Source organism: Osmia lignaria, chromosome 6, assembly GCF_051020975.1.
Source record: "Osmia lignaria lignaria isolate PbOS001 chromosome 6, iyOsmLign1, whole genome shotgun sequence".
NCBI lineage: Eukaryota > Metazoa > Arthropoda > Insecta > Hymenoptera > Megachilidae > Osmia > Osmia lignaria.
Genome location: NC_135037.1, coordinates 3,920,289 through 3,937,535, shown reverse-complemented (window position 1 = coordinate 3,937,535; position 17,247 = coordinate 3,920,289). Strand labels below are relative to the sequence as shown.

The 17,247-nt window shown below is 37.6% G+C and overlaps 4 protein-coding genes across 5 annotated transcripts; 2 read left to right on the top strand and 2 right to left on the bottom strand.

Moving 5' to 3' along the window:
* Nucleotides 1–436: 436 nt before the first annotated feature.
* On the bottom strand, nucleotides 437–1,766 carry LOC117601284 (coiled-coil domain-containing protein 97). The gene is made up of 3 exons (XM_034317879.2): nucleotides 874–1,766; nucleotides 624–786; nucleotides 437–546 (listed from the first exon to the last, which is right to left on the bottom strand). The coding sequence occupies exons 1-3, from the start codon at nucleotides 1,764–1,766 to the stop codon at nucleotides 496–498; spliced, it is 1,107 nt and encodes a 368-aa protein (XP_034173770.1). The 3' UTR covers nucleotides 437–495.
* Nucleotides 1,767–1,969: 203 nt separating this feature from the next.
* LOC117601282 (ATP-binding cassette sub-family C member 10) lies at nucleotides 1,970–8,617 on the top strand. Its single transcript, XM_034317874.2, has 17 exons — nucleotides 1,970–2,107; nucleotides 2,378–2,527; nucleotides 2,611–3,369; nucleotides 3,580–3,837; nucleotides 3,910–4,186; nucleotides 4,260–4,483; nucleotides 4,552–4,789; nucleotides 4,859–5,127; nucleotides 5,202–5,435; nucleotides 5,500–5,711; nucleotides 5,775–6,633; nucleotides 6,703–6,929; nucleotides 6,992–7,498; nucleotides 7,561–7,752; nucleotides 7,815–8,058; nucleotides 8,121–8,260; nucleotides 8,321–8,617. Exons 2-17 carry the CDS (start codon nucleotides 2,387–2,389, stop codon nucleotides 8,436–8,438), a joined length of 4,899 nt encoding a protein of 1,632 aa, XP_034173765.2. The 5' UTR covers nucleotides 1,970–2,107; nucleotides 2,378–2,386; the 3' UTR covers nucleotides 8,439–8,617.
* Nucleotides 8,618–8,653: 36 nt separating this feature from the next.
* On the bottom strand, nucleotides 8,654–10,002 carry LOC117601286 (EF-hand calcium-binding domain-containing protein 11). 2 transcript variants are annotated; one of them, XM_034317882.2, is made up of 5 exons: nucleotides 9,782–10,002; nucleotides 9,238–9,291; nucleotides 9,078–9,173; nucleotides 8,878–9,013; nucleotides 8,654–8,814 (listed from the first exon to the last, which is right to left on the bottom strand). In XM_034317882.2, exons 2-5 carry the CDS (start codon nucleotides 9,271–9,273, stop codon nucleotides 8,654–8,656), a joined length of 429 nt encoding a protein of 142 aa, XP_034173773.1. In that variant the 5' UTR covers nucleotides 9,274–9,291; nucleotides 9,782–10,002. The 2 variants fall into 2 exon arrangements, with proteins under 2 accessions (XP_034173773.1, XP_034173774.1); XM_034317883.2 differs by lacking the exon at nucleotides 9,782–10,002 and having other exon boundaries at nucleotides 9,238–9,561.
* Nucleotides 10,003–15,052: 5,050 nt separating this feature from the next.
* LOC117601455 (uncharacterized) lies at nucleotides 15,053–16,725 on the top strand. Its single transcript, XM_034318184.2, has 2 exons — nucleotides 15,053–16,014; nucleotides 16,206–16,725. Exons 1-2 carry the CDS (start codon nucleotides 15,712–15,714, stop codon nucleotides 16,476–16,478), a joined length of 576 nt encoding a protein of 191 aa, XP_034174075.1. The 5' UTR covers nucleotides 15,053–15,711; the 3' UTR covers nucleotides 16,479–16,725.
* The last annotated feature ends 522 nt before the right edge of the window (nucleotides 16,726–17,247 follow it).

The following is a 17,247-nucleotide window of genomic DNA, read 5'->3' as shown; positions in this document are numbered from 1 at the left end:
GCTGTCCTAGAAAAAAAGGCGTTACATGGAAAGCAAGAATTTTCAAAATCTTAATCTTTTGCGATATTAATATTAAAAGTGATTTAAAAACAAACTAATATACTTTTTAATTATTAAATACTATAAAATTTAGAGTACAATTACGAAATATGAATAATAACATACATATTAATTTAAATCTCCCGCGAATGGGAGGCCATAGACCTATATATATCGGGCCCTCTCCCCTACAATTGCCATTTTTACCGCAACCACCTCATCATCAGTGATGGAACGGTTGCCCTAGCGAAGGGGTAGCCTATGAAGTGGAGGGGCTTTCGCCATTTTCCTTGAGGAAGCCTACCATGCACGGCACTGTACGAGATATTTAATACTAAAATTTTTAATAAAGCTCAACATGTATATTTAAAGAATAAACTTCTTTGTTTATAAAATTTGTACAGGTTTTTATTTATAAGGATGTATTTACAGTACTATACATATAAAAGATTAAAATTAATCATCAGATACATTATCCGAGGAGTATGTACTTGTAGCAACCTGCTCCTATTGAATAAATAATCTTTCTGTGAATTAGGACTTTTAATATGAACTGATGATCATAAACTGAAATATCAATTAACCTTCAGTGATTTCATATAAACATCCAGTTCATCCTCATCCTCAATTTCATCTGTATTTTCAGTTGGAACTACAGTTTCAGGAGATTCTGAGTCAAAATATTTATCTTCTTCATCTTGTGATCTCAAGTCAATATTATCATATGCTTCATTATCGTCCACAGTGCTGAAAAAATGAACAGAAATGTATTTAAAACATATCAATAAATTAACAAAAAAAGTATTAGTTTTAAAATCTATTCCTCATCAATACCTGTAATCAAAATCTGCATCTTTTCCATCTAAAAAATGTTGATACATATTGCTCACAAATTCTTGTTTAAGTATTTGTTTCTCTGTTTGTGATATACTAGGCAGCCTTTTAGTTATTTCTTTTGATCTGCTCTGAGATTGTTCCTGGGATGATTCAGACATCTTTCCCCATTGTAAAGTTTCTTCTTCATCATGTTCTGAAACACAACTATTCTCTTCTTCTTCTTCTTCATCAGATTCAGTCTCTTCTAATACATTCTGTTCTTCTTCTTCTTGTAATTTCTGTTTCTTATTTATGTTGTCTCTATCAATACTTTCCATTAACAAATTTACAAAAGTAATATTCTTAGTATCTATATTATCTCTTATCTGTTTTTGCTTCTCAGTCATGTATTGCCCAACTAAATGATCATATAATAGTGGATTTCGTTTCATCATTTCAGTTTCACTAAAGTATTCTCCTTTGTCAATTAAAGTTTTCAAAGCTTGATATCGTCTATTTCTAATATCTCTCTGTCTTGTTGAATTATTAAAATACCTTTGTAATCTATTAATATGATGAGCAATTTCATAATTTTCATCTTTATCCTTATCAAAATACTTTAAGTGTTCTTCTTTTAAATAATATCCAAATTTGGATAAGAACAAACAATGACTTTTCTTAAAAGTATCACGGGCAATTGTTAATTTCTCTTCAAATGTTAAATCTGGATCATCCTTTTGTTGACTTTTAAATATTGCTTTGCTCTTAGCTACATGACTTAAGAGCTCTTCTTCAACATTCACATCTTCTTTCTTTTCATTTAAGAAATTCTCTTGTAAATTATTATCGTTATCTTTTTCATTAACAATCATTTCTGGTGCGTAAGTTTGCGTCACTTCTTCGTTACTCATGCCTAACCAAACTAACGTATTTTATACGTATATCAACAATTTTAACATCGTACTTTAATGTATATGACTGTTGATTTATTCATTAGCACGTTCTTGTAATTTATACTTTCATATTTATTGATAATTTAATGTACAAATACCTTGCACTTTGCTTTTAGTTTACTGTTTACTTTCTTTATACACATTGCAATTGATTGCAATCAAATACATCACTGATGTCAGCTGTCATTAGAGACATAACCAACAATTTTATTTCAATATAGAATTCACTGTAGAAGTGATGCATTGTGAAATATGTCATAAATATTATTGTTTGACAAATTAAAATTTATGTTTAACATGTAAGTGTGTTATAATATAATAAATCTATCATAAATTTATGACCTATATACAATGCTTGTTTTTTTTTTGTAATATGATAACAGTTGTTTTTCCTTGATAAGTTAAGTATATAGAAAGTATAATTTATTTTTTAAATGTAATATAATAGTCTCTGTAAGGTAAATGTTAAACTTTACATTTGTAAACACTACTATAACTTAAATTTTAATTTCTTTTTAAGCTATTCTTAGACATACTTTTTAATCATATTTAATGATTATTTTTTGTAGCTTTGAAATATGGATAACTGGACAAGTGATGGTGGTGAACACACATGGAAATGGAACTGGACAGAATTATGTGGTAATCATGGTGATATGAAACCAATAAATCCAGAGACACATGATCTTGATGTTTGCTTTCAACAACTATGTCTCCAGGTGCTTTAGTTAATCCTTTACATGCATAATCCATACATATTAGATATTCTACATTTAATACACATAATTTTTATAAATTTCAGATACCAGTTTTAGTTTGTATTGCAGTAATGTCTGCATATTACTGTGGAAAAAGAAATGCATATTCTATTCATCACTTTGATTCTAGTTATATTATAAATTGGAGAATTTTAATTACAGTGTGCCTTGTAATCATTCCAATAATTAGAGCATATATTATTCTTGCTAATACTGTTCTGGTTCCACAACATATTGATCCAGCTAATAATAATTTCTTAGTGCATGAACAGGTCATGACACCACATACAAATTTAGATACATTGGTAGACACATCAGATATAATACAACGGATCAAAGATGGATTAAATCATACTATTGATTTTACAAAATCAATTTTTTCCCCCAAAAATAGTACTCAAACTGTTACTGAGTCTTCTGTTACCACTAATATGCAGGATTATGATCCAGTATTAACTATAATTAAAGATAATATTACATCTGCCAAACCTATTGATTACCTAGTGGCAGGTACAGAAGGATTGGCATGGGTTGTTCATCTTTGTTTCATATTAAGTTTAAAGAAAGGAAGAGACATCAATCCAAGAGGTCCTGTGTTTATTCGGGCATTAGTGTTTTTACTAATTGTTATTTCTATATTATTACTAAGGAGTCACATCAAATATAATTCACAAGATGATGTTTTACCTAATTTATCATTGGGATTTAGTATCAGTGTAGTTATTCTACTAATACTCTATGCTGTAACACTGATACCAGGCCACAGCAGTTTAAGAGATATGAGATCATCCCAGTTTAATGAAGTAAGTTACTTTATACTTTTTACTTCTAATCTAATAGTTTATAATATTATCAGTGATTAGTATTTTCCTCATGCTTATCAGTTTAAGAGATTTCTAACATCTGTTACTAAATACTGTACATTTGCTGTTACCAAATTGGCTATGATATCTAAATCCATGGATTATTAAGCAAACAAAGATATTACAAATCAATGAAAAATGTGTTCTTAGATAGGAGAACGGACTGCTCTGTTGAGTACTCCTAATTCTTCTTATGTGAGATTCCCAGAGGAACAGGACCCAACTTACCTTGGGACTGCTATGGAAGATGCAACAATGACTTCTAAAATTATATTCCATTGGGTAAATCCATTAATGGAAAAAGGTATTCGGGGTTTGTTAAATCATTCAGATGATTTATTTGATTTACCAGAATACTTCAGTACTGGCTATATTAGTCAGAAGATTGATCATCATTTACAAACTATGGTAAATGCAATATTTTAGTTTATACTATTCTACTGACAGAAATAAATACTTTCGAAATAAATAATATTACAGTCCAGACAACCGAATAGTACAATGGAAAATGCTGAAAATTCAATGTTAGAAACACGTATTCAAATTATTAAAAACGAGAGAACACTGTTTCATTTATTACATAAATGTTTTGGTTGGGAATTTTACTCAGTTGGAATATTAAAATTCATTAGTAATTGTGCTTCATTTATGGGACCACTGTTATTAAACAAACTGATTGGTTTCATAGAAGACAAGGATGAACCTGTTTTGAATGGATACTTGTATGCATTATTATTATTTATTAGTGCATTAATAGGTAATGTTTAAATTTTTGTCAAACCTGTAATTAATTATGGGATTTACGAATTATAATAATTTTGTTATTTCAGGGGCCTTTTGTAATACTCATTTTACATTTTGGATGTCTATTGTTGGTTTAAAAATTCGTGCTACAATCATAACTTTATTGTATAGGAAAACCTTACATTCTTCAGGTATTCACTTGAGGCAACAATTTAATTTTGGTGAAATTGTTAATTTTATGAGTACAGACACTGACAGACTTGTTAACAGTTGTGCAAGTTTTCATGAATTTTGGAGCATACCATTACAGGTAATTTCTTATATTATTATATTATTATAAAGATATTCTAATACAAATTCTTAATTTTTTTTTTTTAGCTAGTCGTGACATTGTACCTTCTTCACGAACAAATAGGGATTTCATTCTTAGCAGGAGTTACTTTTGCAATAGTTCTTATACCTATAAACAAACTAATAGCAAATCATATTGGAAAGCTTAGTACAAAGTTAATGGAACGTAAAGATCAAAGAGTCAGACTTATAGGAGAAACATTGAAAGGAATTACAACAATTAAATTAAACGTGTGGGAAGATCATTTTTTACGAAACATTTTCAGTCAGTATACATTCATTTTTTGATGATTGATGTTCGTATACAACTTGCTAAAATTTCTTCTTTATTTAGAATTAAGAGAGAATGAAATCAAACATTTGCGAGGTAGAAAATATCTGGATGCACTATGTGTTTACTTTTGGGCTACAACACCAGTACTGATTTCGATATTAACTTTTACTGCATACGTACTGATTGGGAATGTACTTGATGCCAAGACGGTTTTTACTAGTATGGCTTTGTTGAATATGCTAATAGGTCCATTGAATGCGTTTCCATGGGTTCTAAATGGTCTTACCGAAGCTTGGGTGTCACTTAAGAGAATTCAGAAAATGTTAGATGTAAGTAGAAACTACAAGTTTTCTAATAAAAATAAAATCGGACAAAATTTTTAATATTAATACTATTTAATTAGTTGCCAGATGCAGATATGTCATCATATTATTCTGAATCTGTACCTGATCTAGACGTAGTGCTTCAAAATGTAGTATTGAATGTAAATTCACAACAACAATGTGTGCAACAAAATAGTGTTGACACACCTGAAAGTCTTTCAAGTCCATCTTCTAGTTCAGAGTCTAAAAAACTAGTTACTTTTAAAGATGATGGTATATTTACTATACATGATATTAACATTACAGTTCCAAAGGTAATAAAACAATATTATGTTTAGATTGATTCATGATTTATAAGCTGAACGAATTCTGTTTTAGGGTAACTTAATCGGTATTATGGGAGAAGTAGGTAGTGGAAAGTCGCTACTTTTAGATGGTATTTTGGGTGAAATTACTAAAGTTCGAGGTACAATATCAGTGAGTGATGTTGAAAAGGGTTTTGCATTTGTGAAGCAAAATCCTTGGTTACAGCGTGGTACTATTCGGGATAATATACTTTTCGGTAAATCTTACGATTACAGCAAGTACAAGTAAGTAGTGAATTAGACAATTCAAGGTCTCAAAATATTCTAATACAAGATGATTTATAACAGGAACATCTTAAAAGCATGTGCTCTTAGTGCTGACTTAAATTCTTTACCCAAAAAGGATTTAACACTCGTCGGAGAAGCGGGAAACACTTTGAGCGGTGGTCAAAAAACACGAATTTCTTTGGCGCGAGCTGTATATGCGGATAAAGATATCTACCTATTGGACGACATATTAGCGACTTTGGATCCGAAAGTTGCTAGTTATGTATTTGAACATGTCATTTTAGGGTTATTGAAAAACAAAACGAGATTGCTATGTACTCATCAAACTCAATATTTAATTCACGCGGATTTAGTTGTCGAAATGTCTAAAGGCAGGGTTGTTAATCAGGGTAAACCGAGTGATAATTTACCAGACTTAGAGGAATATTTATTATCTTCAGAATCTATAGATTCAGATTTGGACATTATGTCTGTAAGCGACCTACCAAAAGATTTCTATCAATCTGGTATAAATGAAAGGGATCCATTGCTTGATGAAGAATATAAAGAAAAAGGGACTGTACGACTTGGCGTATATAATTATTACATAAAAGCTGTTGGTCGTTATCTGGCAATTTCAATAGCTCTTTCTATGTTTCTAATGCAAAGTTCTAAGAATGTTACGGATTTATGGCTTTCTTATTGGGTTACTCATGTCAATACAACAGCAACTAATACTACAAATCACTCAACGCCTGTACAATTGCAATATTTCCTTGATGGCTATAATAATCCGACCACTGGTTATTATTTAACAGTATATGCTCTATTAGTTTTCTTCAACACAATTTTCACGTTAATGAGGGCATTTATGTTTGCGTATGGTGGAATCCAAGCTGCTATTACTATACATAAACAACTATTGAAGGTTGTTATACGGGTGTGTAACATTTAGCACATATGAATACTTAATGCGTTTATGTTAAAATAATGTAGCATATATTTTCAGGCTAAAGCTGTATTCTTTGAGATTCAACCATTTGGTAGAATTTTAAATAGATTCTCATCCGACACGTACACGATTGATGACAGTCTTCCCTTTATTGCTAATATATTATTCGCACAACTATTTGGCTTGTTTGCAACAATTATTGTCACAACTTATGGATTACCATGGATACTTTTAGTACTAGCTCCGCTTATACCAATTTATCATTGGATTCAAAACCATTATAGGTGTGTACCTCCTTACATCTTCAATTTTCAAATAAATATATCATTCTATAAATATCTTTCAGATTAACATCAAGAGAATTGAAGCGTTTATCCAGTACTGCCTTGTCACCATTGTATGCACACTTTAATGAAACTTTGCACGGATTATCTACTATCAGAGCATTTCGCACTGTGTCTCGTTTCAAACAAGAAAATGAACTTTTGTTAGAAGTCAGTCAAAAAACACAATTTGCATCTTTTGCAGTTGGCCAGTGGCTCGCGTTAAGACTTCAACTCATCGGAGTGGCACTTCTAGCAGGAGTGAGCACTATTGCAATTTTACAACATCAGTATGACATAGCTGATCCTGGTTTGATAGGTCTTGTTGTTACCTACACATTATCTATAACTGGTTTACTGTCTGGTGTTGTAAACGCATTTACCGAGACAGAAAGGGAAATGATCGCTGTCGAACGCGTGAAACAATATGTGGAGACTGTTCCAGTAGAAACGATAAAAGGAGATAATCCACCATATGCTTGGCCAAGTCAGGGTGTAGTTGAATTCAAGGAAGTCGTTTTGAAATACAGGTAATTGAAATGATTTTATTAGAAGCTGAATTGAATGTAATTGAATATCTAATATCTTATAGGGAACATTTGGTACCATCTTTGAACGGTGTATCATTCGTCACACGACCAGCAGAAAAAATTGGGATCGTTGGGCGTACAGGTGCTGGAAAGAGTTCACTCTTTGCTTCCTTGTTTAGAATGACAGAAATAACTTCTGGAAGTGTACTGATAGATAATGTTAATATACAAACTCTACAGTTACACGCGCTAAGGTAATATTTCTTAATAGTTTCAATTAATTAGGACATATTGTGCTGAATGTGAATCGTTTCAGATCACGATTAGCCATTATACCCCAAAATCCATTCCTCTTTTCGGGGACTGTCAGAGAAAATCTTGATCCACTAAATCAGTATCCAGATTTGCATATATACAAAGCACTGGAGAGGTGTAAGGTACATACGTTAGTGTATCGTCTGGGAGGACTTGGTGCTACTTTAGATGAAAACGGTAGCAATCTTAGCGCAGGACAGAGGCAATTGTTTTGCTTGGTTAGAGCAGTTTTACACAATGCCAAGGTATGGTCACTTTTGTTTAGAGTATTTTCAAAAAATGTTAAACTTTAAATTCTGCTTTGTAGATTGTCTGTATCGATGAAGCTACGGCTAACGTTGACCAGGAAACAGACAAATTTATTCAAACGACGATAAAGTCTTCCTTTCAGACTGCCACGGTTCTCACTATAGCGCATAGAATAAGGACGATCATGCACTGTGATAGGTATGGCAATTTTATTTATAAATTTCCATCGCGTATATTTGATGCGCGCTTTCGTTTTAGGATTCTTGTAATGGGCGACGGAGAAGTCCTAGAGTTTGACGAACCAAACTTGTTAATTCAGAATGCTGATTCTTATTTTTATCAGTTAGCGAATCAAGAATTTTCCAATAAGGAATAATATGTTTTCTGATCAGAAAGTATATTATAGCGTAAAGAAGCTGTATTATAAATCATGATTATTTTCATATGAAACTAGAATTATATTTTAATCTATAAGTATACCGCGATGATTTAGTAAATATTTCACGAGATTGTGATAAAATACAATACTATTATTTATTTATTTTACAGTTAAGTTACATTGTATAAGTCCGACTACCTCTATGTAAGTTCTTATACTGCCGGTAATACACGTGATAATTCATCGAACTCTATGTATCCTTTTTTATAACGATCTAGATTCTTGAATATCATTTGCCATACGGTTGATGGTACCATCAGATCAACAGATTTGCTTGCAGAATAGAAGTCATCCAAAATTAAATACCCTTTATCTAAAAATGTCCAAAATTACTATCAACTTGTTACACTTAATCTCACAAGTAGTATCTACATACAATGCTTATCTAACAGAGCAAATATTATTTCCGCGTTAATCTGCAAGTCACTGGTGAGACATTTTTTAAATATCCATCTTTCATACTCTTCATAAGAGACTCTATCAGTGGATTGAAAAACTTGTTTTACCTCCACCTAAAGTATGAACACTATTTTATAAACACTAATTGTTTCTTTTTCTTTCTTTCAAAGGGTTTACTTTATCCGGACGATATCCGAACACAGCCGCCATCGCTATTTTGTATTGTTGTTTGGTCAACGAACCCATGGAGTCTACGTCAGCGTAATCGAAAGCCTATGGCGTACAGAAAGCTTTGAGTCTCTTACAAGATTTTTCACATGGTCCCATTCGACTTTACCGTTCTGGCACGTTCCTTGTACACGCTTGGCGTCATCTCGCCCTCTGAATTCAGCTGGAAGGAAATTTCCTTGAACGACTTTACAAATGATGCGATTCGCAATGAAAGCAAGGTGTTGCAGGTCGCGTGACGCGAGAGATTGGTCTTTCACGCGAGTAACTCGACCGACACGCATTATATCGTAATTAAAGCGGTGCCTCTCCATTCAGCCGGCAGTATTTTGTAATATTCATCACGGAGCCAATTAACGCCGCCGCGGGACACATAGGTACACGCGTCTCAATGACATAACGTGTCTGCTGTATCCGGCATTCATTCGTCACATATTCGCGGACCCCTGTCATCGTTCTCCACCGCTGAAAACTAATGAGCTGTAACTCCGTCTGATTTTACTCGCTGTTTTTTTAATTACCCGCCATTTAAACTCGTTTATTACCGTCGCACGCGTGCGACAGAGGAGACGCGATATGAATTTTCTCACGCGTGTACCTACGTTTACTAATGATGTTCGTCGCGCCTGCAACGATGATTTAATCCAACTTACTAAATAGTTTTAGTCGACGAAACGATTAGTATTTCGACTTCAATCAGAATTTCACGGCAAACTAAACGACGGGGTTCGCGATGCTTTTCTGTCATCAGCTTTCCTCCGAATTTCGTTTCGAGGTTTCTGACTCTACGAAAGCGACGAATTAAGTAATTTTCATAATTTCTCGTCTGGTCGCAATTCTCAGGGCGACGCGACAAGCACAGATGGGGATCTGGCGCGGCACTGTTTTTCTTTTTCTTCATTCCCTTTGTGGAAGCGGCGAGAAGCCGCCTTTGAAACATGTGTGCTTCCGGCGTAAAGCACAGGCAATCTCGAGTGAAAAGCAGAGACTTACGGCGGCGTTATGTCATCGGCCGATACACTCCGACAGACCATAAAACGCGAAGGCAAGAAAACGTTATACTCCCGTCGTAAAGAATAAGTTTGCGGTATGGATATTTCTGTCCGTGTGAAATATGGGTTCGCGTCACGAACATTTGCTAGACAACAGTGCAAAGATCACCTAGAGAGCTTTCTCATTATTGCATGTCCTACTCTGAAAAAGATACTTTTCAAGATAAACGGTAACTACATATATATCTTTTTTAATTATACACTAAATTACTATATTTAATAATTTCCTAAATTTTTTATTCACAGTTCAAGTACACGTTAATTTGAAGCCTGTTACGTGTGGATTCCGCTTCGACATCGATCGGTCAATAAAAAAAGAAAGAAACGAGAGTTTCGAAATACTCTCAGCCGAAGCATTGCATTTTCCGTCGGTAGAGGAGGAATTTCTCGAGGGCTCGCGTGCACGGATTTTCTTAAAAAGAGGATTAAACGCACGGCGTGGAATATTTGAAATTTCATCTTGGATGTAGCTCGCCCCGTGACACAGCCGGTACGCAGCCCTTCGCTCTTGCGCGTCTCGGTGGCCACTCGAGGCTTGAAGCACAGTCACTAGCGTAGGGGGCTTGCCGGCTACCCCAAAAGTGCACCTATCAAGGGTTGGTTTCAACGAGCATACAACCCTAGAGACCCTTGCTATCGCGGAGACTGGTACGCGCCGCCCTTTGGAAACTAGTTCGCCGTTTGTTATTGAAGTCTTGGACGCAATTTCCTCGCGATAACGTGTCAGCCTCGAGTTAGATTCGATGGAAAATATGTATATTCCCAGGTTAATTTACCTGGATACCATTGCAATTTCTCATCATTTAGATTTACATACCTATATATGTTAATGAACCGTGCGTTGAATATTATCGGATTTACATAATTTTATTAATGTATAAAAATGGGACGCTGGATAATTTTACTACTCCATGATGGTGAAGGGTGTCTAGGCTTTCGTTCACCCTTGAAGTTACGCAGAAAATATGCCAATGTTGTTTGAACGAGGGGTTCCGGGGTGGATAAGGGACGCAGGTGGTGGCGCATGATTGCCAGCGAACACTATGAAAAAAACGTTAACTAGCGATCGCACGCCCCCGTTGAACGGTTTTTCGCGCTAGGAGAGGCGGTGAAACGCATAGCTGCCTAGCGGGTTTGCAGGATGTCAAGCGGGCGGGCTGATTATATGGCAACGGACCATATATTTGCATTAGGCCGCGAGTCACCATAACTCATTACCTCGACAATTCTCTCTTTCGTCAACCGTCGGTCGCATAAATCACAATTTGCCCTAGTGGCTCGCAGGTGGACACGGCTAGCGGGATACGAATCCAGAAAATCCACCGTGTAAAAGCAAAACGATAGTCAGCGGCGCGGTTTAAATTGACTCAGACGTTTTATCTCTGTCCCATGGTAATTACCGGGCCGTGATAACGATTATTCAACTTTGCAACGGTTCGAATTTAACCGTCATTTATTATCGGAGTTACGTGTACTTTTTGGCGGACGTCTGACAAAGAGATGAGAAAAGATTTTGACGTGTCGCGTTGACGGAACACCGGCCGTGTTTGTGGAACAATGTCCCCGCGGTATTACTAGAAATAAAAAAACCAGATAGACGTGTGTCACCAGACGAATGTAACGTCTCTCATATTTCCATTAAGTAAGGCAAGACACAGGACGGGTAACGGATACCAACGCGAACGAGCACCAGCTTTTACCGTGATTAGTGCAGGATGCAATGGGATGACTGGTGTAGGGTTAACGTTGATGCGTGGAAACCTTCCTTCTTGTACATATTCCACGCATATACAATAGTATAAATGCGTTTGCGATATTACGCTCTCTTTCGCATGGCCAGGGACTTCGAACTCTAGCTTCGTTCGTATCGGTTACCCGCCTCGGGGGAGAGAACTTCCGCTTCCCTCGCAAAATGTCTTCTCTATCATCTCGTTTCTTCCCGTCGTCGCACGCGTCGAATAAATGAAATCTTTTTCCCCGTTTCGGTTCTCGTCCGGTTCGTCACGAGGAGCGTTCTTAATAACGCGTTCGTGTTTCTTCAATAGAGAGGAGCTGGGTTTTCGAAGCGTGCCCACCCCAATCCGCGAGCTGTTTCGCACGCGTAAAACCCTTATCGCCTGTCTCGCGTTAGTATTATTACACTTTTCGCGAGAAACGAAGGGAGAAGAAGAAGAAAGAAAGAAACGTAACTTCTGAATTTCCGTCAAGGATCGTCGAGACGAGGTTTCGATATGAAACCTTCTCTATACGTGTGCGTTTTCCGTCGCGACACAGCCTACTCGCATTATACGGTCTGTCGCGACGAGAAATAGCAGAGACACGAAGGTGAGACGGGGTCTTCAACATTTACTTCTGTTCCGTAGAATCATTACTACCGTCCCGAGCTAAGCGAAGCGTGCGGACGCCTGTTGACTGCAGCCGTTGATGCGTTAAAGGGGCGAGAAGATAAGTTTTTTTTTCGCGAATTATGAAGGCGCTCATTCATTACGTGTCCCGTAATTGACGGGTTGAGAGGAGGAGGAGGAGGAGGAAGAGGATAGGAGACGTGTCTACCGTCAACAACGTTCTCTTCCCGTCCGGATCTTATCTATCGCTAATAATAATCATTGACGCAATTGAGTTATATTTCTTTTATAAAAAATAAAATTTCACGAACGATCGTTAAGCCGATGATGATTCTTTTGAAAAATATCGTTAATCAACGAACCAAGAGCGGAGAGATCATTTGGGGTAATTGGAATGGGAGAGAGGGAGGAAAAGTGTATTGGCGTGGCAAATGTTGCCAGAGTCGGATTCGATTTCGTAATTCATTAGCATAGAATTTCCGGACAGCTATGCTTTGTTCGTTCGACATTATAATAATTTAGCCGGGTACTATCCGGCTGCGGAGGGAAGGAGGGATCGCGATTGGCTTTGCCTGCACAATTGGCTTTCACCTGATGCGAAATAGATGCAGCTACGAGAGGATGGAATTCGTATCCCGCCAAATACGATGCACAGGTAGTATGTAATTGAATTTCTCCCTTCGTATAATCGTCGTGTGTGGTTTACAGTAAAAAGTTCAACATACAGGGTGATACGAAAATAGGTAGCCAAATGTACTCTTAAGGATGAAAAATGGTTGTATAAATATCAATCTGGAAACGGTATGGTGATTCAGAATCATAAGTGATGTTTCGCACGTGTCAGCTAATGTGATAATTACTAAAGATACGTGTGCAGTATAAATTCTACGTCAAATAATAATTTATTACGTGTTCACTGTACAGAAATACTGTTTTATTTGGAATGTACCTATATCAGCCGGCGTACATCTGCGCAATTATTAAACAGAGATAAATGGAGATCGGGCGTTTAATAAGCGCTTATATTTACAAACTGCAGTGGAAAATTTCAGTACGTTAACTTGTAATTACAGTAAAAATAATTAATACAGCGAAACGTCCATTAAAAAGAGTTAACCATGTGTTCAGTTCAATTTTATCCCTTTTACTTTACACGGTATTTTGCCCTTTGGTAAGCGTTCGAAAAGCCTTGACGGGCTTCGTTTCGTGCACTGATTACAATCGCCATGCTACAATGTTATCCCTTTACCTAAAGGGCCCACTAATTAAAAGCCGGGTTAAAGTCGATCGATCTTTCGCGCGACGTTCTTGAAACAGTATATCCGTTTCCTCGATTCCACGTATACCGAATGAAGCATGTACATACGGTGGTTTCAAGCGTCGACAGGGGGCTTCTTTCTCAAGCAAACACTTACTCGTTTACAGAACACCCTTTCCTTCTCCTCTTTTAATCTTTCCTAGCCTCCTCGCCGTATCTTGTTTCACCTCGTTCACCCTACGCTAACGTTTCGTGTTAAATGAGAGCTGACAAAAACACGTGTAACTTTCAATTGGCTGAGCAGTCGCTCGAAGATTCTCAACGGGGTTCCTTAATTGGGTTAAATAAATTCGGCTGGGTACCATGTGTGTACACAGGGAAACGATCACCGTCTTCGTGTGAGTTCACACGATAAGCCTTTGGACAGGCACCGTTGCTCGGACCAACGGTAAGACGAACCTTGGGGCGTGTTCGTGTTGTTGCAAAGGGTTGAAATTGAACGGGGGTGCGCGCCCACGTCTAGGAATTCGATAAATGAACCGCTCGAAAATTTATTTACCAAAGCCGCTCGATTTTGCACGTGATATTGAATGGGCGACGGTGAAGCAGATGTCAAAATAGCTGTAAATTGAATCCGAGACGATATTTTCGATCCCGTTAATGCAACGAGGCCCGTATTGAACCCTCCTTGGTATCGGCGATGGCAACAGGCTGTCACGATGAAAAAGAAAAAGGAAGAAAAAACGATGCAACGACGAAAGGGAAGCGAGCGACCGTCTGGTTGACGGAGTTTCCTCTCGAAACCAAGGACTCCCCGTTTTAATGGAATAAAGAGCGCTCTCCTCCCGTGGGATCTCGCTTGTAAACGATATTATTACGAGGTCGTGTTAAAATATTGCGACGTTCACGTGGCGGCACGAGGATGTTGCATTTAGTTCGACGATACGGAAAAGGATAGAAGGGATGTTTTGGTCTTTCGTCGAACGCAATCTCTTTCGTCAACCGAAGCGATGCACCGCGTCTGCGTGCATAAAAAGCGACACACGCAACGAGGGTGGAGTGTCGTGAAACGCATGCTATGGTGTACACGATCGTTTTAACACTTTGACGGTCGCAAGCTTCGGTGGATTTACGACCTCTATAATTATATTTAATTGTTTATATTTAAAGAGAATATCTTTTATAATATATTATCTGAAAGTTGAAAGTTCACTAAAAACGTCCATTAGCAAATATCCAATTTCAGATGTTTTTCCATTGCTACGTAGCACCACCTCCCATATCGACGAAAAATGTAATTGATTTCAAGCATCGTTGTCAATCCGTGATTACCATCCATCCAAACCTCACCATTTTGAGTGATGTCCACGGGGAACAAGAAAGCTTTCAAAAAGATCAAGAAAATCACCGAGAAGGATAAACGTATGGCACAATTAGAAAAGGAGATCGCGAGACTGGAACAGGAGAATGGTAAATTAAAACGCGACAGCGTGGAATATAAGAATCGTCTAGCTGCCTTCGACGGTACGACCCGTTTCGATCCGGACTTTTCCAAATTGAATCCCAGACCGCAGTCTGTCGTGGGCAATCGGTTTACACCTAAATCCCGTGAAAATTTCGAGGCTGCCTCCCCTTCGAAGAACGTCGCGGGTAATGGAATTTTCAAGAAGAAACTACGCGGAAAGACGATAAAGAATTTGAAGAAAACCGAGTTTAAGTGACAACGGGAAGCGTCTTGTTCTCCGTGGACTCGCTCTACGTAAAAATTCCAAAGAAGAAACCGTGCACCATATTCATATGAAACGCCATTTTGAATAGCGGATACGTTCAGACGATGGACGTTCAGTTCAGCCATCAAACATCGTAACCATGCGTCAAATTTAAATCAGAAGAACTGAAATTTCTAAATTGAAGGGACCAGGAAGGCGATGACAACAAATGGAGAGATAATATCTTGCCCAGGAAAGCAAGTGATCAAGAAGTGCGTTCGTGAAGTGCCAGTGCCCTGTCCTCAAGTGCAATGTAAGAGAAAGCAAGATGTCTCGTGTCCAGGAATGCAAATACAATGCAGGAGACGTCCTGAGAAGGAAACTGGATGCAGGAGGCCTCCAAAGTGTGTGAAGCGTCCTCAGAAGTTCATCGAAATATGTCCAGCAGGAAACGTGCACTCAACGTCCGCGAACGGGTGTCCGAAATGCGAAGAAAATCGAATCCAAAAATTAGAATGCGAAGTGGGATATAATATTCGTTTGAATTGACCGGTTGACTGACTTCTTTGCGAATCCCACCGTCGATTCGGTGAAACGTTTCCGTTGAACCGTGCAAAACGTAACCGATTGTGAATCGTTTATTAACCATTATTGTCGATCAGTCAATCGGTCGAATGGAGCTGGGTATATCTGTTAAAATATAACGTCCGTAGGTGTTCGAGTTGCGACGGGAGATAGAGCACATGAAACACGAGCGGAAGGAAGCTGATAAAGCGTTGCAAAAGGCTATTCTTCGTGGCGCGTGTGCTCTCAGTGGAGGATACAAAACGCACGTGCCAGAATCGGTCGAAAAGCTTCTGAACAGTTGCGACAGTAACGTCTCGACTTCATCGTCGTATTCGGTCACGTTATGCTCCACGAAACCCCCGAGTGCAAGCTGCGGTAGACCGAAGAAGAGGCATGAATTCGCTTGTTGCCTCGACTAACCACGTCCCACGTATTACTTTCGAATTTTAATTTCAACCCCGGCAACGTTTGCAATAAAAACAAAAACCGAATACTGTACATTCAATATTGATTGTAATTAATTACTCTGACGAGCGTATGAATGTAAAATAAACGACGAATGAAACGTCAGGATGTCGTTGTCGCGGGCCAGACGGTTTTATCGCGTGGTAATAATTTCCTACAGTGTTACGCGTTAATTAATAAACGGGCAAGAGCGACGAGTGGACCTGGCGTCGATTTAATTACACGTAACCGTACGTGTACACGTGTTAACATACGCACTAACCGTGTTCTACTCGCGTAGAGTTGGCGCGGCTTCGCCATCAAAATGGCATCGTTAACATCGATAAATATTTTCTGAAACGAGGCTGAACCTACTCGAGTTAAAGGAAACGCCTGGGAAGCCTGGCCGTGTGCCTCGTTACACAAAGTGCAACGATACGTATATAATTAACGGAATAATAAGGAAACGTGTATATTATATTTATCGGAGGGACTCGTTAGGGTTTCGAACGATTTACAAAATCTCTCTGCGACAACAATGTCGCGCGATCGGATTAATCGTGTAGCGGGACGGTATCGTTGTATAAATTATAGAGAATTAATGATACGACGTGAAACATTACGGTTAAACGTTATATCTGGCGGCGATGAATCGAAGTAAATTGTTCGTTGTTTATCGGCAACGATGCAGCGTCATTGTATTTGTCGACGGTGATTATCGACGATGAGTTTTGATATTCAATC

What these genes read in the sequence shown, in the direction of transcription:
- LOC117601282 (XM_034317874.2), top strand. Translation starts at nt 2,387, where the DNA reads ATGGATAACTGGACAAGTGATGGTGGTGAACACACATGGAAATGGAAC. An exon ending in GATCATCCCAGTTTAATGAA is followed by an intron (nt 3,370 to 3,579) that starts GTAAGTTACTTT and finishes ATGTGTTCTTAG; the next exon opens with ATAGGAGAACGGACTGCTCT. An exon ending in ATTTATTAGTGCATTAATAG is followed by an intron (nt 4,187 to 4,259) that starts GTAATGTTTAAA and finishes TTGTTATTTCAG; the next exon opens with GGGCCTTTTGTAATACTCAT.
- LOC117601284 (XM_034317879.2), bottom strand. Translation starts at nt 1,766, where the DNA reads ATGAGTAACGAAGAAGTGACGCAAACTTACGCACCAGAAATGATTGTT. An exon ending in GATGCAGATTTTGATTACAG is followed by an intron (nt 787 to 873) that starts GTATTGATGAGG and finishes TCATTTTTTCAG; the next exon opens with CACTGTGGACGATAATGAAG. An exon ending in TTTATATGAAATCACTGAAG is followed by an intron (nt 547 to 623) that starts GTTAATTGATAT and finishes TTTATTCAATAG; the next exon opens with GAGCAGGTTGCTACAAGTAC.
- LOC117601455 (XM_034318184.2), top strand. Translation starts at nt 15,712, where the DNA reads ATGACAACAAATGGAGAGATAATATCTTGCCCAGGAAAGCAAGTGATC. An exon ending in TCCAAAAATTAGAATGCGAA is followed by an intron (nt 16,015 to 16,205) that starts GTGGGATATAAT and finishes TAACGTCCGTAG; the next exon opens with GTGTTCGAGTTGCGACGGGA.
- LOC117601286 (XM_034317882.2), bottom strand. Translation starts at nt 9,273, where the DNA reads ATGACGCCAAGCGTGTACAAGGAACGTGCCAGAACG. An exon ending in ACAAGGAACGTGCCAGAACG is followed by an intron (nt 9,174 to 9,237) that starts GTAAAGTCGAAT and finishes TGTACGCCATAG; the next exon opens with GCTTTCGATTACGCTGACGT. An exon ending in TGCTCTGTTAGATAAGCATT is followed by an intron (nt 8,815 to 8,877) that starts GTATGTAGATAC and finishes GGACATTTTTAG; the next exon opens with ATAAAGGGTATTTAATTTTG.